Source organism: Stegodyphus dumicola, chromosome 1, assembly GCF_044657685.1.
Source record: "Stegodyphus dumicola isolate Sdum_Otavi_A_Nest chromosome 1, ASM4465768v1".
Taxonomy (NCBI): domain Eukaryota; kingdom Metazoa; phylum Arthropoda; class Arachnida; order Araneae; family Eresidae; genus Stegodyphus; species Stegodyphus dumicola.
Genome location: NC_140768.1, coordinates 244,580,974 through 244,603,645, shown reverse-complemented (window position 1 = coordinate 244,603,645; position 22,672 = coordinate 244,580,974). Strand labels below are relative to the sequence as shown.

The 22,672-nt window shown below is 32.5% G+C and overlaps 1 protein-coding gene across 3 annotated transcripts in view; it reads left to right on the top strand.

Annotated features, from left to right (window-relative positions):
* LOC118192603 (synaptogenesis protein syg-2-like) overlaps nt 1-22,672 on the top strand; it is a 367,366-nt gene that overhangs the window by 235,945 nt on the left and 108,749 nt on the right. For all 3 annotated transcript variants that reach the window (XM_085827019.1, XM_085827023.1, XM_085827027.1), the window contains exon 3: nt 5,649-5,784. In XM_085827019.1, coding sequence (XP_085683145.1) covers nt 5,649-5,784 — 136 coding nt within the window. The remainder of the gene's footprint in view (nt 1-5,648; nt 5,785-22,672) is intronic.

Genomic DNA, 22,672 nt, shown 5'->3' with positions numbered 1-22,672 from the left:
GAAAATATACTGCCAGAATGATTTTTTTTTATTTCAAAATATAGGTAAATTTTCTAAATACCGACTCATAAAACAAATATTAAATTTTATTCCATATTGTTACTTCCAAATTATTTAAATTCATCTTTGAGAAGAAATTATTGAGACCCGTACTTTGCTTAAAATGCGCTAAATCTTTTAAGAATTCAAAATTTGTTAAATTTTGTTTTTCAAATTTTTTATGCGTTAGAAAAAACAACAGGTTCACTTTAATTTTGGAATATAAATGCAAACATCTATGCAAATTCGAAGTGATTCTGTGCATAAAAATTGTTATATCTGTTTAAGTGGCATCATTTATTTGACATCTGTCATTTCAAGGACCTGTCAAGAGTTTTTTCGAAAAATATAATATTAAGAATAAAAATAAAAATTTTATGTTAACATAATAATAGTTATGTGCAGTCTCTATAAATACAATATTTTGAATCTGCAATGAATTTCACTACGATAATAATAAGATCGTAGAGCGATTAGGTTTTTTTGAAGCAACAGACTTAAAAAATGAAATTAAAAGTAGGTACATTATTAGATTATTAATAAGGGAAATTTTAACGTCTTTCGCTATTGAAAAGGTCTTACTCCTCTTAAGGGTTAAAAGGCTTCTCACATGTTAGGTTAATTCCTAATCCATAAAACTATCGAAAATTTCACAATCGAAAATATCATGATTATTCATATAAACATAATTATCTATAGAGCCATATATAAATGAACATATTTCGATAGCTTGGCTTTCAGTAATGTATTATAGCATTGGTTATATGGAATTCTGTTAGTGATTTTACCCTTAACTTACCATCAGTGATTCCTGAAAATGAGCCCTTTTGGGGAGAATTTTCAATAAACTTCATGTATAAAAATTATGTTTCTCCTGAAGTTGCAGCTTTAATTAAAACAGTAGACAAGGAATTTAAACAGTTCTTATAAAACGAGCAGAATATTTTAAATTCAAAAATTTGCTTACGGAAGAGACGCATCAGTAAAAACGTGATAACAACCACAAATAGAATTTCACAAAGCTTATGCTATATCGATTAACTCTGATGTTTATTGGATTCTGTTCTTGTTGCCTTAGTTCTGTTACTTCTAACACTTTAATTATTTTGAAACATGGAAGTATTTTAAGTACCGTTAATAAGCTTACAGTTAACTAAGTTATTTAAAATTTGGCAACCTATTAGATGTTTCCAAAACACTGCGAGTGTTTCGCACTTAATTTAAAAAGCGAGAAAATGAAGTACTTAATATTTAAAAGCAATAAATAAACTAAAAAACTCTGTTAAATGCATCGGAAATTAATACTACTCATTTTGCTCCTTGCATCGTTTTGCTCATCTGATCTTTTTTTCTATTATTACACTTCAGTAAATTGTAGTTAATGGTTGGTTCACTAGCGAAGTTTAATAACGCAGTACAATCTATATCTGTAATTTATTATAAAAAACTAAATTCAAAATGATTTTAATGTGATTAAGAAATATTTCGTGACTTAAAATATGATTACAAACTGTAGTTTTAATTATTATTTGAACATCATATTTAGTCATGATAAAGTGTTATATTATAATCTCTAAAACGTTCGTGGAAAATTTTATTATCTATGATATTTTCCCCTTTCTAATGTATATATACAACTTTCTTTCTCCCTTCTCATAACATATGCCTTAGTGGTGTAATGGTAGCATACTCGGTACGTATTCGAGAGGTCCAGGTTCGAGTCCCGGCGAGGACATTGCCCAGTTTTTATTTCCACTGCTCCAAAAAAAGTGTAATGACTCTACAAAGATCGCCCGAACTAAAAATTTGTGAACAATAATTCGTCACCACTGTCATTTGGGGACTGGATTCCCTAATCACAAGTTGCCCTTTAAAAATGGGAGTATATAAGGTATTTTTTATCTCCTTCCAGTACGACTTCATGGTGTAACGGTAGCCCCTTCGGCGAGTATTCGAGAAGTCCAAGTTCGAGTCCCGGCGAGGGCATATATCCATTTTTCATGGCTCTTGCTTCAAAAGAACCTAATGGACCTGCGAACGGGGCCCGAACTAAAACGTAGTGAACAGAAATTCGTCACTTCTAGCATTTGACAACTGGGTCTCCTGATCCCCAATAGAGCCCTTTAAAAGGCGTATTATATAATGTATTTTCTCTTTCCTTCCAGCATGCCTTCGGGGTGTAACACACCGCACTCGACTCGTACTCGAGAAGTCCAGCTTCGGTTCCCAGGAAGGGCACTTCCCAATTCTCATGTCCCCCGCTTTAAATGGCTCTACAATACATACCTGCTAATTCATCTACGACAACTGCTTTGTGACTATCAAAAATTTATATTCTTATGAATTTTATATCACGTTTTTATAAATATTTCTGAACATTAACCACTTTCAAATATGATAAAATACTTATATACTCAGCAATCAATGCAAGAACATGATTATTTCTGAAATTATGCTCAGCACAAAATTTTAACACTGAGCCGATGTCTGAGTCAAAATTTTAATTTTTCCTTGACCCTCAATGCATATAAGTATAATAATATTAAAAATCTTTTAAAAAACTAAGTATATTTTGCTGCTAATTTGTCATATTAAACGACAGCTTAATACACTTTGTCACAAAAAATATATGCATCCAGAAGGAAACGAACTACACCACGAAACTTAACTTGTATATAGTGTATGAGGACGTAAATAAAGGATTTCAATTTCAGAAAAAAAATGATGGTTTTTATTAAGACGTTATGGCATGAAAAAGGCTACAAATCAGTTAAGTAGCATAGCCACCTCTGGCCGCTATACCAGCCGAAACACGGCGTAGCATCGAATCAACTAAGTCACCTTTGAGCCCTTGCGGAAGATCATGGCATAATCTTTGCAGCTGGGCAGCTTCTGAAAAATACAGAGTGTATTTTTCAGAATTTCAAATATTATAGACATGCTAATATTCAGTGGCGTAGCAAGAGGGGGCCAAGGGGGTGTATGATGCCCTGGGCCCCGCTCTCAGAGGGGCGCCAAATGGTTTCCAAACAATATTCCAAACAAATTTCAGTTTCCAAACAAATTTCAGTTTTTATTTTGATCAATTTCTTGAAAATATTTAAAATTAATAATTATTGTAATCTAATTAATTATTTATTTTCTCGATTTGTCTGATAAAATGGGTAATAAAATATTTTCAGTACATCAACCAAATATCTCCGCATACAAAATGTTCTTTCTGACCACTTTATTTCTCTAAGAATAGAGATATAGTTTAAAAAAAAAAAACGTAATGCACGTATAGCTTCCGCTTTTTATAACGTACGTATAGCTAAAACGATAACACGACATTGTTCCGAATTTCTCAAACATATCCAGTTTCCAAAACCCGATGCCATAATCTGGAAATGACGTTTTGGGAAACTCCTAAAGATTCCGCTAGAATGGATTGTGTTTGACTCTTCTGTAAACGACTGATGGCCTTACTGACTACCGATTAGTCATCTTGCTGAGATACCGTATATTCACTGCTCCAAAGCATTCAAAGCGTGTCAATTGTTTTTAATCTCCTTCTAGAAAAAAAATGCTGCACGTCGCTCTTTACTCCTTATCTAAAACGCAAAGTTTTCATCATCACAGACTAAGTTTTCACATTCCCAGCTTCGTAAACGTTATAATTTTCCTTTATAATCTCTTCTATTTCCTATTGTTAAAAAGGTTGTCGATTATATGGTTATTTTATACCATAATAATATCCCCTAATTGTTTTGAGCAGGGAATGTGACTGCAAAATGTTACTCCGTAGTAGAAAGGAAACTAAATCTAAAACGCTATTACAGATCTACGGAGAAAATGTTATTCCAAACATAAGAGACGCATTTCAAATATTCCTTACTATTTCATTATAAAATTCTAACTATGAACTTTCGTTTAGAAAATTAAAATAAATTTTGACATATTTATAATTGGCGACGGGACAAGATCCCCTAAGTCATCTAGCATTTTTAAATGTGGAAAAAGAAAAATTTCAAATGATCGATTATGATGAAGTAATTGATAAATTTGCTTCATCCAATGGCAAGAAAAATGCATACACAGTAATTACTTGTATTAATGTATTATTATATTATTATTAATAAATATATCTACTTATCTATAATATATACTAAACTTTTAATTATTTAAAATTGTACTTTTTTTAAAAACAATTATAAAATAATGTAAAACAGATAATACCTTTTTAACTAATTCTGAATCATCGTATGTCTGATTTTTCCGCTGACACAGATATATTTCCGAATCCATTGCTAGTATAGTTAGGTAGTGACTAGTCTTAATAATATTGTTACGAAATGTACAGGCGCGGTAAGATGGCTTCCCCGCAAAGAAGTTTAGGGTTGCATAAAAGAGCAAGGGAGGCAAGGATGCCACATTTGGCAAGAAATCGCCCATTTGGTGAGATTTGACGACAAAATTGGCGATATGCCATGAACGGATGGAGAACCTTCTGGAACGAATTCTTACCGGTTTAGCCCAGAATGTTCTCGAACACAAGCCGAAAGCTATATAAGCCCTGGTGGTCCTCAGTCAGTTAGTTAGTGTGTCTTGTCAGTATCGAGTCAGTTACTCCGTGTGGAGTCGATCGAGTTGACAGTCGGTCAGCGAGTGGCGACTCGGTGGTCGAGTGCACCGAAAGAATCTTCTAGTGTATCGCAGTTAGTGCATCGTCGAGAGAGTGTGCTGTGCTCCGGGAACGACTGAATCGAAGAGTCGGGAGCTGTGCTCTGTGTGTCGTCGAGTGCATCGCGAGCTGTAGTGTGGAGAGTCTCGAGAGTACGGGGAGTTCCGAGAAGGACCGAGCAGAGTCGGGAGCTGTACTCTAGTGCTTCGCAGTGAAGCTGTCTCCACCATTATTGCCTGACATTGTGAAGGCTGTGTTTCTGATTGTTCCAGCGTGTTTATAGTAGATCTTCGACGATTCTAAAAGTGTTTTGGAGCTGTCCTGATTAATATTGGTAAATAAAGTGTGTTTCGATATTCCATCAAGTGCTGCCGTCGTTATTCACTCCAAATCCACACGAACCTCTTACGAAAGTGAAGGAAGAAAATAACGAAACAATATATTTTAGAGTATTTTATGGCAGATTCACCATTTTATTATTATTTGCATTATTTTCTTATTATGAATATATTCTATACATAATATTACTATTTTATTTGGGGGGCGCTAAAAAGGTAATTTTCCCCGGGCGCCGGTTATGCTCGCTACGCCACTGCTAATATTAATATCAGTATGTGCAAGTCCTGAGCTATTCTTATTAAACTTTTGCACATTTTTCCAACGAAACCTAATTCTGAGATAAAAATTACGTTAGTTAAATTACAGTAAGAATACTTTATCTTATGTATTTATGTTTAAATTTTAAATACAAAACTTTGATTTTACTTTATCTTTCCTTAAACTAGGCATTTTACTAGAACAATACTCCTGTTATTCCTGTTTAGTATATTTTTCAACAAAGCTGTATGAAAAATATTAATTTCTTCTTATTTTTTTTAATATTTAATCATTTCAGATTTCTAGAAAGAAACAAGTAAACCTCTCTAAAACTGTTCTTTGTTTGCAGCTCAGCAAAAGCAGCAAAGGCAACATCTACATGCCGACGACGGATGTCAATTCAGAAGGAATTTACAGGTGCGAAGTTTCCACAGAAGCTCCTTCTTTCCAAACAGTGAAGGGAGAACAAGAAATGAGGATATATGGTAAGGATATTATTTATATAAACTTATTTTGTTCTACGTCAAATTGCAACCAATGGTAACGTTTGAAACTGATTTTATGTTCAATTGAGAAAAAGTTAGAGAATTTAGAAATACAGATAATTACATGAATCCATCGCAAATATAAATATGACCTATATGTATTCACTTTTTTAACGTTTCTGAACTAAAATATAATTGTTCATATACCTTTACACGTCATTTTCCTTATTTCAAAAAACTCAAAAGTGGTCCCTTACTTACATATTTTCAACATTAAAAGTCTCTCCGCATTCAGCAAAATGCGAACAGAATTCAGCAGAATCCAACTTCGAATTTAGAATCTTGATAAATTAGCCTGCCAGCAATATGCTCTAGACCTCTCAGAAGCATACTAGAAAGAACGCCGACAACCTAATAAAAAATGCTTCTTCCTACTAGAGAAAAATACATAACAGAGTCCATTTTATACACTCATGTCCATAAATTAAGGATAATGCAAAATCAGGCAAAGGAAGAGTTAGAAACAAAACAAATTTGACTTATTTGTAAAGCTTATTTATTAAATAAAAGGTAAAGAGCAAAAAAAGATGCTATATGTTGATATTATTAAAAAAATTAGCAATTATTTCTCCCTGGAGCAAATTACAAAAAAAAAAAAAAAAAAAAAAAAAAAACCTATTTACAAAAAACCAATATTACATGGTTGGTATGATTGTCAATACATTGTATGTCTTTCAGACGATGCAATACAGTCCGTACAACGCCTAGGCATGCCGAGTATCAAATTATCGATCTGATCTTGGGGGATATTACACCACTCAAAAAGGAATGCACTCTGAAGTTCTGGTAGACATGTAGGAGGAGGTTGACGGGCTGCAACTCGTCGGCCAAGCATGTCTCACACGTGCTCTACTGGATTCAAGTCCGGTGAGAATGCTGGCCAGTCCATACGGGTGATATCCTCCGATTGAAGGCATTCGCTTACGCTGTTTGCACGATGAGGACGGGCGTTGTCACCCATAAACACAAATTATGCGCCCATGGTGCCCCGAAACAAACGTACATGTTGTTCCAGAATGACGTCCCGATAGATTTGGCTTGTCATGGTTCCAATTTGAACATTCAGGTCAGTTCTGGAACCCAGAATAATTCCACCCCAAACGAACACTCCTGCACCACCGTAACGGTGTCGTTCAATGATGTTTTCTTGGTGGTAACGGGTACCTGGAGCTCTCCATATGAAAGTCCGGCGAGAATCAGACTGCAAGCTAAACCTGGACTCGTCGGAAAACATCACACAAGCCCATTGTTGTGGTGTCCACAATGCATGCTCTCTACTCCAGGCTAACCGCAGGCGACAGAGAGTTGGAGTAAGTGGAACGCATCTGACAGGTCTACGAGCATATAGACCAATCTCCCCTAAGCGTATTTATACGGTCTGCCTTGAATTTGTCGTACCAGTAGCTGAAGAGAGCTGACGAGACAGGTCTGAGGCTGTGCTCCGCCGGTTTCTTTTGGCAGTAACTGCCAAATACCGGTCCACATTCGGCGTTGTAACAGTAAGGCGACCTGTGCTGTAACGTCTACTCACATTACCATCATCTTGGAATCGTTTCCAAAGCCTGGAGATGACACTCTGGGCAATTCCAAGTTCGTCTGATACTTCCAGTTGGGTACGCCCGCATTCCAGACGGCCGATAATTCTACCACGTAAAAAATCATCCAAATGCGTCCTTTGTGTCATAACTATTCGGTTATTGCACCGAAATGCTTATAAAGCACCTGCGAACAATTTTACTTCTTTGCCTGTATTCCTTATATATCACTCTCTTACACTCTCGTCATTGTGACGTACCATCGGTGTCATCTGTTTACGTCTTGAAATTTGCATATGATTCTTGAAGTTGTGTAGTGATTTTACTGGTGATATATTTATTTTAGAGTTCGATTTCCGCGTGACTCTGAATTATCCTTAATTTATGGACATGAATGTAAATTAAACGTAGGTTTCTAAACGAACACTGCTGGTTGACTATTAACAAATATCATAGCTTAACAGCTTTCTTTCACCTGTATTTATCCTCGTGAAAAAAAAAAAAAAAAGAAACTGACGGTCTTAACGGATTATCACTGTTGTCTAACATTAATTTAAGTCAATAGACAAGAGCTGAAATTGCAACTAAATTCCTTCATGAACTCTTTGACTCTAGCGCTTGCATAAGTAAGTTTAAAACTACAGGCCTTGTAGGTAACCAATGCTTGTTTGTTCACTTTTGTGGTCAGGGAAATGAGAGTTATGAGTATCTAGGAACCATACTTTTAATCCTTAATTCGCAGGCAACTCATAAAGAACATATGGGCACTCTTAATTGATTTTGTGAAAGATTTTGTGTGATGTCATGATTTAAATCAAATGCATTGTTGTCATTTACCATAATTATAGTTCTGTATATCATCAGAAAGCAAACTTCGAACAAGCAGCTATTTACTGTGAGGGTATGTTTTCCAGTAGTGGCTCAGAGAGTCGTGTATTATATTTCAGTAAGCTCATCAATGACCTACAAAATTTTATCAGCTTTGTAAATGAACGAAATTCCAGTTCTGATGGTTGACAGGAGGTCTTTGAACGTTATAAAACGTTATTAAAACGTTATGAAAACGTGTCTCCGAGTTATTTATTAAATACTGAACGAAGTGACTTAATAATAATGTAATATGTTTTCCATAGGTAACGTTAAGAATGTGTTTCAGAATTTTTTTTATCAAGGCAATCTTTCTCTAAGTCAAACGCGTAAATATAAAACTGAGCAAGAAAAATTTAGTTTGGCTTATATTATGCCAATCTATGATTGTATTTTTGTCTAACTTTAAGTCATATTTTTTCAGAATTATAATAAACAAAAGATTGAGTTACCATAATAAATTATCTTGCTTTACCGATTTAGCATTTATTTTCAAGATTAACAGTCTTCTAAGAAGAATTCTGCATCATTATATTAGAAAAAACCTTTATTTATGAATATTTTTATGTGCTCTTAAAGAAGTGAATTTTTGCATTTTGAATTTTACGTCGGTTTAGCATTTAATTTCAAGATTAACAGTTTTCTAAGAAGAATTCCGCACCATTATATTAGAAAAATTTTATGAACTTTATGAAACTTTGTGAAGATTTTTATGTGAAAAAATAATTTTAAGGAAGAGAATTTTTGCATTATAAGACACTATGAAATCCCACCGTGCATGTCGTCATTATGCTCAGCTAGAGCGTCCAGTTAGCAGTTGTAATATCATCACTTGTATTCGGTTAAGGGCACAGTTAATGTCTCCTGTTTATGAACTTCAGAAAGTAATAATTTATAGGTTAGCGCTCGAAACACAAAACTATTGACGATAACGCGGCATTTCATAGATTTGATCGATTAAATCTTGTGCCCCCTCTTTCCAGTACCATTTTAAGGAAGAAAAATGTGAAGAATTATTGTACACCTCCATCCATACGCTCATGCTGTGTATAAATTCTTACGAATTTTATCTAATAAATTAGAAGATTTGTGGTTCGATAGCTTGTGAAAATACAATTAATTTTTCATATTTCTCGTTCGAAAACTGTAAGAGGCTTTACACTATAACAAGCGAAAACATTTAGCTTGCTGCTTCCCAACAGCTAAATATATGATGTAAATCTTCAAATTGCGAGATCAGTCTTGAATTTTATAGCAATAAACTTACTGTTACAGTCTAATAAAACATAAAATGCAGTGATGTATCTAAAACTGATTGTTCTTTATGAAAAATATGTGATCTAGTAGGTGTGAAGTGAAAATGTACCTTTTGTGCCTAAGAATTTTAATGCAGAAAGAAACTTTCTAAAATTGTTTACGTTGATTCTAGACTACCATTATGTCATTATTTGTTTATATCTGAAGATAGCATAGGACACATTTGAGTTTATTTCAGCCAGTACATCGCATTAAAGGCATAACACAATCTCAGAGCTACCATATCGATTTTCCAAAAAGTGATTCTCACATTTATAACGGCAAGATGTTAGTCGCTAGTATGAATCAAATGTTAAATACTGAATGACTTTTAAATCAGACATCATGATTGTATATCTTTTTGAGAATTAAGGATTGATTAGAAGGACTTCTTTAATGTTTTCGCTCCGTCTGTGACATATCGCGAATTTTGTCTCTGAATATCTCCAGATGGCGATTTCACGCCAAATCTGACAACTCTGCCTTCCCTGCCACATTTTTGTAATCCTAAGACCTCGGAGGATGGTATCCCAATAATATTAAGTCACTATTCTTGTATTTGATAGCCAACACGAGTAAACAGTATAGAATACAGTACAGTATTTTCAAGCAAATTTTTAAGAATACCAATACTTACATTTTGCCGATATTGGCACTAAACCTTAATTTTAAAACAGTTGTTTGGTATTTGATATATCATTGTAGTTATCTGAAGGTTTCTCGAAGCATTATCAAGTATCTGCGAACAATAAAATATTGTATTTTCCTCCTTAAATTTAAAAAGAAATGTCATATTATGTATATCCTCATTCTCATTTTCTTGAATTATTCTTTAGCTCTTAGGATGCCTCTTAAAAGGGTACTTAGAAAGGTCTATTTGGAAACACTTCTGAAGTCAATGTGCTATTCATTTATTGATCGGATTTCTAAGAAAGTGCTGAATTTATAAAAATATGTTTTTTCACAAGAATTTTCCCTTCTGAAAGCAAATATAGCAGAAAATAAGTAAATGAAGAGAACTTATTTCACGCCGAATACAATATCAGCTTTATGTGCAATGTTTAAAAGAAGAAACTAAAACTGTTCCTTCAGCTAATCATGTTTCCGCCTGTACTTGTAAAAATTTACTTTCAAACCGTTTTCGCATAGTGTTTCCTTCAAAAGGGTTGTATTTTAATTCATTGCTGTCATTTCAACAATAATAAATAATATATCCTCCTCTTTAAGACAAAAATCCACGATTCCAAATGATTTTCAATAACTTTTAATCGTACTTTTAAATGTAGTGCTTTGATTTTTATTTATTTGTACGTTGTAAAGGAGTATAGTAATCCCGACAAATTTCGGGTATTTCAACGGATTTTTAATTTTAACGGAAACATCCATTTTGACCTTTCACGAATCCACTTGGACGATTTATAGCTTGGCATCTATACGCAAGGACAGAATGAAGTTTTCCAAAACGAATTGTAAAATGGATTTAAAATGAATTCAAATGGGATTTTTTCGCGACTTCTATACATGCGTACGTACGCATATATGTATGTATGTACCTCGAATAACTCAAAAATGATTAGCCGTAAAACGTCGAAATTTTGCATTTGGGACTGCTATAGCATCTAGTTGTGTAATTTCGTTTTTATTGCAATTTTGCAGAATCAGACCGTGTGTGTATATATATACAGGGTGATTCGCTACCACACCGATTTCCAGGATACAGCATAATCAGATAACAAATAATTGCACGTGAATAAGTTTAAGATAACAATTAGACTAAAAATATGAACAAACAACTTTTTAAAGGTTTATTGATTTTGGTTTAATTATATTATTAATTTTAATTAGTAGTAAAAGTATAAATAAGTTTTCAAAAAATAAATTGCAGGTTCTAGTTGCACAAATATTCGACTTTGATTGGCATTCAAAAATATTTAACTTGTTTCTTATTTTCAATAGTAAATGATTGCCTTAACTAAAAGTGTGTTTTTAAGAAGAGCGAAATTAATAATACATCTGTCGTCGGTAAGCTTTGTTTTGGGACACTTCTTTCAGCTGCTTGAACCAATGCAGTGCAATTATCCAATGCAATCATCTCTTCTTGTATCCTAATATGAGGTGACCAGACGTCCCGCTTTCGGAGTCCCGATTTTTAACAATTTGTCCCGCGACGTTTTAAAAAAAGTCCCGATTTTTTGGAAAGAATGCACGACAAGCTAGGGAACGGTGGAAGAATACGGTTTTCGGCGGCCATGTGGCTAACTTCGCCAGGATATGAGTCTTATATTATTTTTGTTAATTTTTATAATGTTAAATTTTAATATTCGCATTGTTGATCAGTTGTTAGAATTCGACCACTATTGTTTGGACTTATTGGCATTTTGTGGCATTGGCAATGGCGAAAACATTTTGTGACTGTCTCTCAGACGATACACATCATACTGCGTGCTAGTGCTATTTAATGTTAAACAAGTGATGTCAACAAATCAGCTAATTTAGGTACGTAATTTATTTATTTCCTAAACACATAGAATTTCTTGAATTTAGCAGACAGTACTCTTATTATTTATATTTTATGTTGGTCGGCAAAAGGTCTAGCTTCGGCCTTGAAAGTGATGCTTACAACTTACGTTACAGCAAATTCAGAGGAAAAATAATACAAGTTAGTATTGCTATTATTTAGAAAGAAATATAGGATTAAAATTTAAATAATTTTAAAAATATATTTACATTAAACCAAACAAATTAATTTAATTTTTAAACTAACAATAAAAAATGTTCATGTAACTGTGTACCTACTTACTGTGTTTTTAAGCAATATATATATAGATCAAAATTTATAATATAAATTATAAAATTACTTCTTTAGATTTTTAACATAATGAGTAAGAACAGAGGATGCAAATTCAAAGATGATCTAAGAAGTGAATTTTCTTTTCTTAAAAAAACGAAAAGCAATTACATGGTAAAATGTGAGGAATGTAATGGTGAATTTTCTATTCCCCCGGATGGAAGAATGATATTTCAAAGCACTCGGGGACACAGAAACATAAAAGATATTTAAATACTACTGCATCTTCTTCCAAAATGCAGGAATTCTTTCAGAAAACAATTTATGAAGACGAAGAAAAGAAATTAGCATTAGCAGAAGGACTTATGTCTTTTCCTGCTAATAATCACAATCATTCGTTCAGATCTTGTACATCATAAGTTGTCCAAAAGTTATGCAACGAAAAACGACAGCAATCTACTAAAAGAATACACTAATATGAGAAATATGCCAAAATTAAATAATACTATACGTAATTTTTAATGTATTATATTTGTAAATTGTACTTATGTTGAAATTAAAAAATGCATATTACAATATTATTTTTGCGTTCTTATTATTTTTGTGTTGCTTCACATAGACCAAATTTTTAATCAAGAACCCCCCCTCCCCCAGTAAATGGTATCCCGCTTTACCAATGTTAAAATCTGGTCACCTTATCCTGGTATATTTAAATTTTGAGCGTCTTTTTTAGAGCAAACATTATTATTACTATTATTTTTTAATTTTACAAACCGCTTGTATATAACAACATATCTTCTGAGGAAGTTTTGTGTTCTCCGCATTTTTTTATGTCTATATATTTTTGTATTTTTACGTTTGATTTTTTAATGCTGCAGTTTCTACATAAAAAAATATACACTTAAAATATTATTCATTTAAAAAATTCAATAAATAATTTTAGTGTACTTTTTCACTTATATATATTTTATGTGATTTATTTCTTTCTGCATGATATCTCTGTATAACATTAAAAAATTCATTATCAATTTTACAATATTAATATTTTTTTAATAAATGGGATCTTTATTCTGTCAATCAGTTTCCCGTGCATATTTGGCTATCGATCTTTTTATCATCCTTGACATCTTTTAAAATGATATCGACTCCAGGTCTCAGTATCGACTCCGTTGGGAATCACTGATCCACAGAAAGCCAATTGTCAAAATTTTCGAAGTAATTAAGGCAGCATAATTCAAGATTGTGAAGCTCCAAAGAAAACTGCGAAAACATTTACTTCGCAATAATATCTTCGAATTAAGTTCACAGCAAGTTTTTTATTGCTTGGTAGCTCATTGACAATTCTGCGTCAAAAAAGCTATCATATTTGATTTAAAATATAGCATAATTTCAAAAAGTTAGCAAAATTGCATTACTAGAAGTTTTATTTTCTCGAAACAATAATAATAATGGATATTCTTTGCAGACAATGTCTATGACTGATCCCATGATGAAACAAATCGCAGATATAGGATATGTGCGATCTAGGCTCATGAAAACATCGTTTGCGAAGATCAAGATTTATATAAGTTGTTATTGTCGTCAGTAAATGCTATAAAATAAATCATGAAGCTTTGTTTGCAATAAATGAAACGACAGCTATTGTATTGATATCAATGTTTCCTAGACATCCATTCAAAGTTAGTAGCATTAGAAGACCAAAAGATTAACTAGCAGTAAAGATGGTATCCACCAAGAATTCACAGCGAAAGGTCAAGTATTCTTTAATAAACATTTAGTTGTTCAAATAATATGCATCACAATCGTGGATAATTTATTTCGCAATTGGCCTTGGATTGTTTGACCGCTATCTAGACAAAAGTAAATAAAATATCCACAGATGTTTCTGGATTTATTCATATGATTATTGGCCGATAAAATTGTAGCTTTTAATGCTTATCCTCAGAGAATCAGTTGCTATCAGACCTTTTGAAATTTCTGTAGCAGGAACTGAGTCCTTTTTTTTTTTTTTTTTTTTTTTTTTTTTTTTTTTTTTTTTGTGCGGTTCTTTATTTATTTGTCATACACAATTTAATTTTCATTATATATCCTAACATGATGCAAGCTGCATAAATCTTTATCTATCGGATAATATATGACATTCTGAACAATATGGATTTACTAAGTATCAAAAGTAATAATAATGATACAATTTTGCCTTTCTACTTTTAAGCTTATGGTATCATGTTTTAACTAAAACTATCACTTTTTATTCAAGTCTTTTCTTTCCGACACTGTTATTTTTTTAGGAACATACATAAAGGGATTATATAAATTAATAGTAAAATAGAGATGCATTGAGAATGCTATTGATTTCATAGTTGTTATCTGCTAGATCCGGAGTCCCAAAATATAGCTTTACGTATGCTCTAGATCAGCGGTCGCCAACCGGGTGGTCCGTGAAAACGTTTTGATGGTCCGCAGAAAAATTAAGACATTATTTATATTTTGATGAAAATTCAGTTCAAAAAATGAAGGTTAACAAAACCTATTATGGAATATGGATTACACTTTTATTTTAATTTCAGCTACTACTTTTAGCGAAATTCCTTCTGAATTTAGCGACTTTGTAGCTACTTTTGCGGGTGTATCAAGAGACATTTGAAAGTGAGAGTTAACATCCATGGATATGCTGGAAAAATAGTTGTCTATAACCTTATTACCTTTAATGAGTGCATTTCACAATAATGAAACAAAATTTTGCTGATTATTATTGTATAAATGTACTCGTATTTATCTTTTTACTTCCTTGTACGAAGTAAAAAGGAAGTATTGTCATTGCGAAAAGTTTCAGGCATCATATTTTAACGAAAATATGCATTTTGACCACTATCGAATGCAATTGAACGATGTTTTTGGCGTGACATCTGTATACGTAAGGACAGAATAAGACTCGTTTCCTCCAAAAAAAATTATAAAACTGCTTTAAAATTAATTCTGAAGAGAATTTTTCGTGGCGTCTGTACGTATCTCGCATAACTTGCACATTTTGGTTGCAATCGGTCACACTAAACATATATAAATATATGTATATATAAAATGCTGTATGATTATATACTATATACTATATCCACTCTGTTACGCGGCTCTTTGATCTCAGTTTCTTTACTCTTATATGTTTGTAAATTGGGCATTTTTTGCTTTCAAAATGATTGAATTTTGTTGTTCTTATCTTCCGGTTAAGGCTTTTAGTAAATCGGCATGCAATATTTTTAGAGTTATCAACAATTTAAAAGTTTTTTAAGTACGGCTAAGCCTAAGAGGCTTTTGCGATGGCGGCCATGTTTGATTACATTTGCAATTTGGCAGAATAGTGGATTTGTTGCCAATCTAGAGAAACTAAGCTTCGCAACAACAAAGATAACGCCTTCTTTTATTATTGCGAATTAAACCATGCTTAACCCATTCTGGAATTTATACTAGGAAATAAGTGTTTCAGATTTACTTCGTAATTTTTAATATACTCGTAGATAATTGAATTTTATGTACTTTTGCCTTGTCGGGAAGTGAGAACTTAATTAATTGAATGAGAAATACTGAATCGTCTGTGAAGAAGGTTTCTTTTTTGTTCAGTTTGCTTAATTTCTTTTATAAATCGTTTTAGGTTTATTATAGTATTTGAATAGAACCTGGCAACGATTAGATAATTCTTCAAATGATATAAAATTTGTGCATTCTGAGTTATAATATGAGAAATGTAACGCTGTTAAGTGAATCTAGCGTCAGAGTGTCGCTATGTTGAACACATATAGTGAATTTTAAAGAGTGCATTTATTCTATTGTGGTTTTTGTGCTATCGACGAAGTCGATTTAATTCAATCCAATAAAGTTTAAATGAAATGTAAGAAAAAATGCATATAATTTAATATTCCGTACAAGTTATATATAAGTTATATATATAGTGGTCCGTGAAGTTCTAATGGTTGACGACCGCGTCTCTAGATACCGTATTCGAGTTAGGTTTAAATTTGGCTAGATTAATATAAAGACTGTTTTTTAAATACGTGACATATGTTTTTCGTGTAGATAGAACGAAGGAGAAATCCAAGAGTGTTTATTGACGCATATACTTATTGGCAATGTAAAATGTATATGGTAAGTCATCGTTTCTTTTTTTCACAAGAAGATGTACGGCTTTCAGACAGGGATACATGCAGCAATGGTTTCCTTCAGATATGCGCAACAGCGTAGTCTATTTGCTCCATCTGAAATGAAAGTGTGCAATCAGCAGAGTTTAGTCGTCAAATTCGGTGCAGACAAAAGAAGTTTTTCCGCTTATGATAGCGGTTCATTGGCGCAAGGAATTCTGAGAAGAGAGATGAAATAGAGTAGCTTACATTCACGTTCAAAAGATAGTTCGATACAGGTGAGAGTTGGTTAAAAGTATATAAAATTACCACTTCGATCCGGAATCGAGGCTCATTAGACACTTTTAAAAGCATTTAGCATCACCATCAACAAAAAAATTACAGTTTGCCTCAGTACTGGAAAAGTTTCAGTTGACCCTTCTCTTTTATCGTCATGGACTTGTCTTCATCGACTAGGAGACGAAAGGCGTGACAATGATCCGTTCCAGTTGTTAATAAACACTGGAATTTTGAGGTGGACAAATAATATGAGATTAATACAAATAAGGAGAACAGAGACAGACGATTACGAGAATAAGGTTTGCGAACGCTGCTTCATGGTATTGCTACTAAGAGAGAAGTACAAGTTCGCATATAGCAGTTTACACTACACTAAAATCCCACAACTTAGCTGGAATCATCCTCCATACAGTCCTGAATTATTGCCTTTTGATTTTTAAGTGTTCAGCCTAACGACGAGGCCCATAAAAAAGCGCTTTGAATAAGACGCTGGTATGGAAAATATATTTTCTTCAGTACTTCAAAACCCCGCATGATAGAAAAGAGTTTATTCTAGTATACAGTGTCTCACAAAAGTGATGGGACACTTGTGCTTTACGAAAGGAAACTGTAGTAAAATAAATTTTAAAAACATGTAAAAATTTTTTGTGGGTGTATTTCATACTTAAATTTAGTAACAATTATTACATAACATACATTTTCTCAAAATATTAAAATAGTAATTTAATAAAAATACAACTATTTAGAACGGAGCAAAAAATGGCTCACATAAGTGATGGGACACTTACTTTTCCATCAAATATTTATCCAAAAATTTTACTTCTTAAAATGTTTTAATATTTTGTTGGATTTCCTTTTACTTTTAAAACGTGATTTAATCTTCATGGGATGGATTCGACTAATTTTTTTGTGATTTCTGGAGTGATTTTACCCCATTCTTCTTGAAGCAATGATTTTAATTGTTGTTTTGAAGAAATGGTGTGTTTGCGAATTCTTGATTCCAATTTTTGCCAAATATTCTCTATGGGATTTAAGTCTGGAGATTGTGGTGGTGTTTTTATTATTTCAGGTCAGTTATACAGCAGCCAGAGTCTAACGTTCAAAGCAGTGTGCTTGGGGTCATTGTCCTGGTAGAATTTAAAATCGTTATGAAGGGTCAATTTTCGTGCTGAAGATTTCAAATTTTGATTTAAAATGTCAATATACTTGTACTGATCCATTATACTGTCAATAAAAACAAGATAACCAACTCCAGCGGACGACATACACCCCCATACCATAACTCCTCCTCCACCATGTTTTACTGTTGGCACCAAGTTCTGTTTGCGAAATTCTTTCCTGGGTTTTCTCTACACCAAGATTATACTGTCAGAACCAAATATATTAAATTTACTCTCATCAGCAAATATAACTTCATTCCAGTAATCAGAGTTCTTATTTATGTTGGATTTTACGAAAGCCAGTCTGAGTTTTCTATTCTTTTCACGAAGAATTCGAAGAATTTTTTCCTGGCTGCTCTACCGTGATATCCAGCAGATCAAATTACTCTTCTAATAGTCTCAGGATTAACAATTACTCCATATAATGCTTGTAAATCAGCAGCAACTTTAGGAGCACTCGTTCTTGGATTTTTTTAATATTTTGAACGATAATTCGCTTTATTCCATTGGATAGCTTTGATGGTCGGCCAGGTCTTCTTTTATCCTGAATCATATGATTCTTTTTATATCGTTTAATGATATTGAAAACTGTTGAATGACTCATGTTAACTGTTTCAGCAGTTTCTCTAATAGATTTTTCACGTTCAATATGCAAATTAGTAACTAATTTTCGAATTTCAGGCAAAGTTTCTTTTCGTTTAGCATTCATGGCTGCACAGCTAAAAAATACAAAAATTCCAAAACAAACTGGAAAGAAAGACTGCAGACGATTTTATAAATTATTGCTAATTGCTTTTGAGTAAAAATAAAAATCCGCAAAAAATACTTTTATTGTAGTACGTAGTAGTATCTAATCGTGTCCCATCACTTTTGTGAGCCATTTTTTGCTCCGTTCTAAACAATTGTATTTTTATTAAATTATTATTTTAAAAATTTGAGAAAATGTATGTTACGTACTAATTGTTACTAAATTTAAGTATGAAAAACACCCACAAAAAATTTTTACATTTTTTTTTTTTTTTAATTTATTTTATTACAGTTTCCTTTTGTAAAGCACAAGTGTCCCATCACTTTTGTGAGACACTGTATCTGCAGAATCATTTCACCAAATATCAGATAAAAATCATTTCGGTAATCACAGTGAGCATAGTTCACTCATTTATTAAAGAATCCATACAGAAACAAGGGTCTAATTGAAGGTTCAAGTTGAAGGTTCTAATTAATAAAAATATGAAGAATTTAATTAAGTATTTTCCCCATTGAGCTTAGATTTAAAATTGGTAATGCTCGTTGTCCTAAATAATTTGCAAGTAATACCTTGTTTGGCTAAGGAATTTAAACTATTGCTATTTTTCATTGGAAAAGTAGGTAGATTTTATTTAACATTTTAGATATTATATTCAATTCTGTGATTACTTGATCACTTTTCAATTGTGTAACAGCGATGACTCACATGACACTGTGATGAATTTAACCATGATAACTGGGGAATTAGACTTTAATGTTAAATATTAGAATATTATGTACGCTTGCTCTTCCTTCTTACATTTTATTACTTGTACCATCCTCTTAGATGAGGAAGTATTTATTTTGATTATTAAGTCTTATTCCCTTGCTGGAAAGGAAGAAGAATGAATTGTCAAATATCTAGCCCATATATATATCAAAAGAATTATTCAGACATGTCTCTGCTGTGTCTGAAAGCTAAATATTCGCGTCTGAAGTGCAAAGGAACGTCAAAACATCCTCTATTTCTGACGTCGACATCCTCTGGAAGCTTATCTTATGTTAAGATATTTTTGACTGACAGCAAAGGTAAACTTATTCTTACATTTCATATTCTTTCAGTAAATATCTTGGTGATACACAGCCTTCTGCTATTCTACGCTTTGCCTGAAACAAAAAATGACTTGCAGATTTCTAAAGATTTACCGAAATGTATGAATACCTAAAAAGAGAGAAAATAAAGAATACTGGCATCTAACCTTCTCTAAAATAAAGAATACTGACGTCTAACTATCTCTAAGAAGAGCAATCTGTTGCTATTCGACATGAACGGCAACAAATAAGCTATATTCCTCTGAAAGGTCTAACATAAATTTATTCTGAAAGAAATTTTTATATTTATTGCTCGACCAGTTTATTTCTTCAAAGATCATGCTTTTTAGGTTTACAAGTACAGAAATATGGAAACTACCTATGGATAAATAAATTAATTTGTCTGAATAATAATTATTTTATGCCTTATTAACCTACAGATTGGAACTAAATATATATCGGAATCTGTAATATTATAAAAAAAATTAATAATATACATAGGCAATACATAGTTATTCCGCAAAACATTAAAAAAATTTACAACAAATAAACAATGCAACTGATACTATAATTTATTACCCTGAAATAAAGGTAATATTTGTTTTCCCTTATCCCACAAGTACTTACTGTAACCACATTTTCTGACTTGAGAGACATCTTGAATATAGAGATATTCGCCCAGTGTTTGCAGGTATATGCAATAAAGCGATAGTATCGATGATAGGATTGCAAAAATTCTAAACGTTAACGGAAACGTAGACGCATGCACAAAAACATTAACAAAGTTCACCAGAAGAAAATATTACCTGGGAGTTTCGGTGGCAACCGTAATAATACCTTAGAGCAGGGGTCGGCAACCTGTTTGTCCTTAAGGGCGCAATACTAAATTTGAAAATCACCGAGGGCGCATATTTTACAGATAATCAACAGGTATAAATAGGCATTAAAAAAACAGATTTTTTATAACTTTATTTTGTTGGTATACATAATGATTCATATAATTCAGTGTGAAACTTGGGTGTCCATATTTTCAGCTAATTCCTTATAATTGGGGATATATTTAGAGTTCCCGGTCCTTAAACAATTATCTAAATGTGAGTCATTAAGCTTTGTTCGGTATTTTGATTTCAAATATTTCATATTTGAGAACAAAGACTCGCAATTGTATGTTGTTGCACAATATGAATAAATTTTTAGCGCCCATTTCCTTAAAATAGGATACTTATTTTCATCGACTAAGTTCCAAAATATTTTATCATTACTATGAGCTTTTAAAATAATATCACTTTGCAAGTTTATTATTTCTAATTCTAGGTCTTCGATGTTATGAAGCTCGAAATACACTGAAACTATTTCAAGGACATCATCTTCAGTAACATTGAATGGATTTATGAAAAATCTTAGAACGGGTTCTATCAAATCTTCAAATCTAGAAGAAACCTCTTCTATTAGCTTATCTATAATTTCTAAATATGATGTAGCAGTAAAATTTTCATTATTCAAATTTAAACTCTCAACAGTATATTTTATATTTGGGAAATGTGATGATGATTTTTTCAATAGATGGGATTTCAACAACACTAACTTGCATTTGAATGCATTTACTGCACTAATCATGTCAGCGATATGCTGATTTTTCCCTTGTATTTTTAAATTTAATTCATTCAACTTTGTCGTTATATCTGTCAGAAATCCGAGGTCGATTAGCCAATCCTTATTTTCTAATTGCTCGTAAATTTCGCCTCTTGATGCAATAAATTCCTTTATTTGTGGCAAAAGCATGATAATCCGCTCAAGTATTTTACCTCTGCTCAGCCACCTCACTTCAGTATGTAAAAGAAGATCTGTGAATTGAACGTTCTCATCTTCTAAAAGTAACTTAAACAATCTGTGTTGCATAGCTCCCGATCTTATGGAATTAATAATTTTTGTTACTATCGTAAATACGTGTTGAAAACCGATTGTTTTTGCGCATAACATTTCCTGATGTATGAGGCAATGATAAGAAATAAGTTTCGGGAATAAGGAATCCTGTCTACATAAGGAATAAATCCTTTTTTCTTACCAGTCATCGCTGGTGCCCCGTCTGTTGTAATTGACGATAACTTTTGTACAGGTAATTTTACATCTGTTATATACTTTTTAAAAGTAGAAAAGATATCTTCTCCTCTGGTGCTTCCCTTTAATGGCAGAACTTTAAGGAATTCTTCTTTTGTTGTAAATCAGAAAATACCATCTTCACGCAAATTGCTAATTGTGATATATTTGTCACGTCTGCCGATTCATCCATCTGTAGCGAAAAGAAAGTACAATTTTCCATATCATTTGCTAATTCTGCTTCCAAATTCTCCGCAATTACTTCAATTCTTCTAGTAACAGTTCGTGCTGATAAATGCAACATGTTTATAGCTGAAACTATTTCCTTCTTATTTTTAAATTCTTCAAAAAGTGAATCAGCAGCTTCTAACATGGCTTCTTTCACTAATTCTCCATCTGTAAATGGTTTTTTATTCTTAGCTAGCAAATGCGATATTTTATATGACGCAATCGTTGCTGCTTTATGTTGTTGCAGTGGTTTAGTGAAAAAACTTTGCTGGTTAGTTATTGAAGATTTTAAAGAAATATTTTTTTTTTTCTTCTAATTTCAGACTTCATTGGATAGTCATTATCAAAATTGGTATGAACGGTCTTAAAATGTCGTTCAATATTACTTTTCTTGGGAATCGACACACTATTATTACACAACAAACAAATACACTTCCCTTTGTGATCAACGAAACAATATAGATGTTCCCATTCATCGTTAAAATAATATGTTCTTTTTCTTTTACATTTATCCATGAAGGGTTTTGAAAGAAAAGAATTATTTCGGATTACTTGGTAGTTTTAAATGCACGGTCTACACGTGGTCTATTCGAAATACGATCACAAACTAACAAAAAATATGGGCGTGTTATT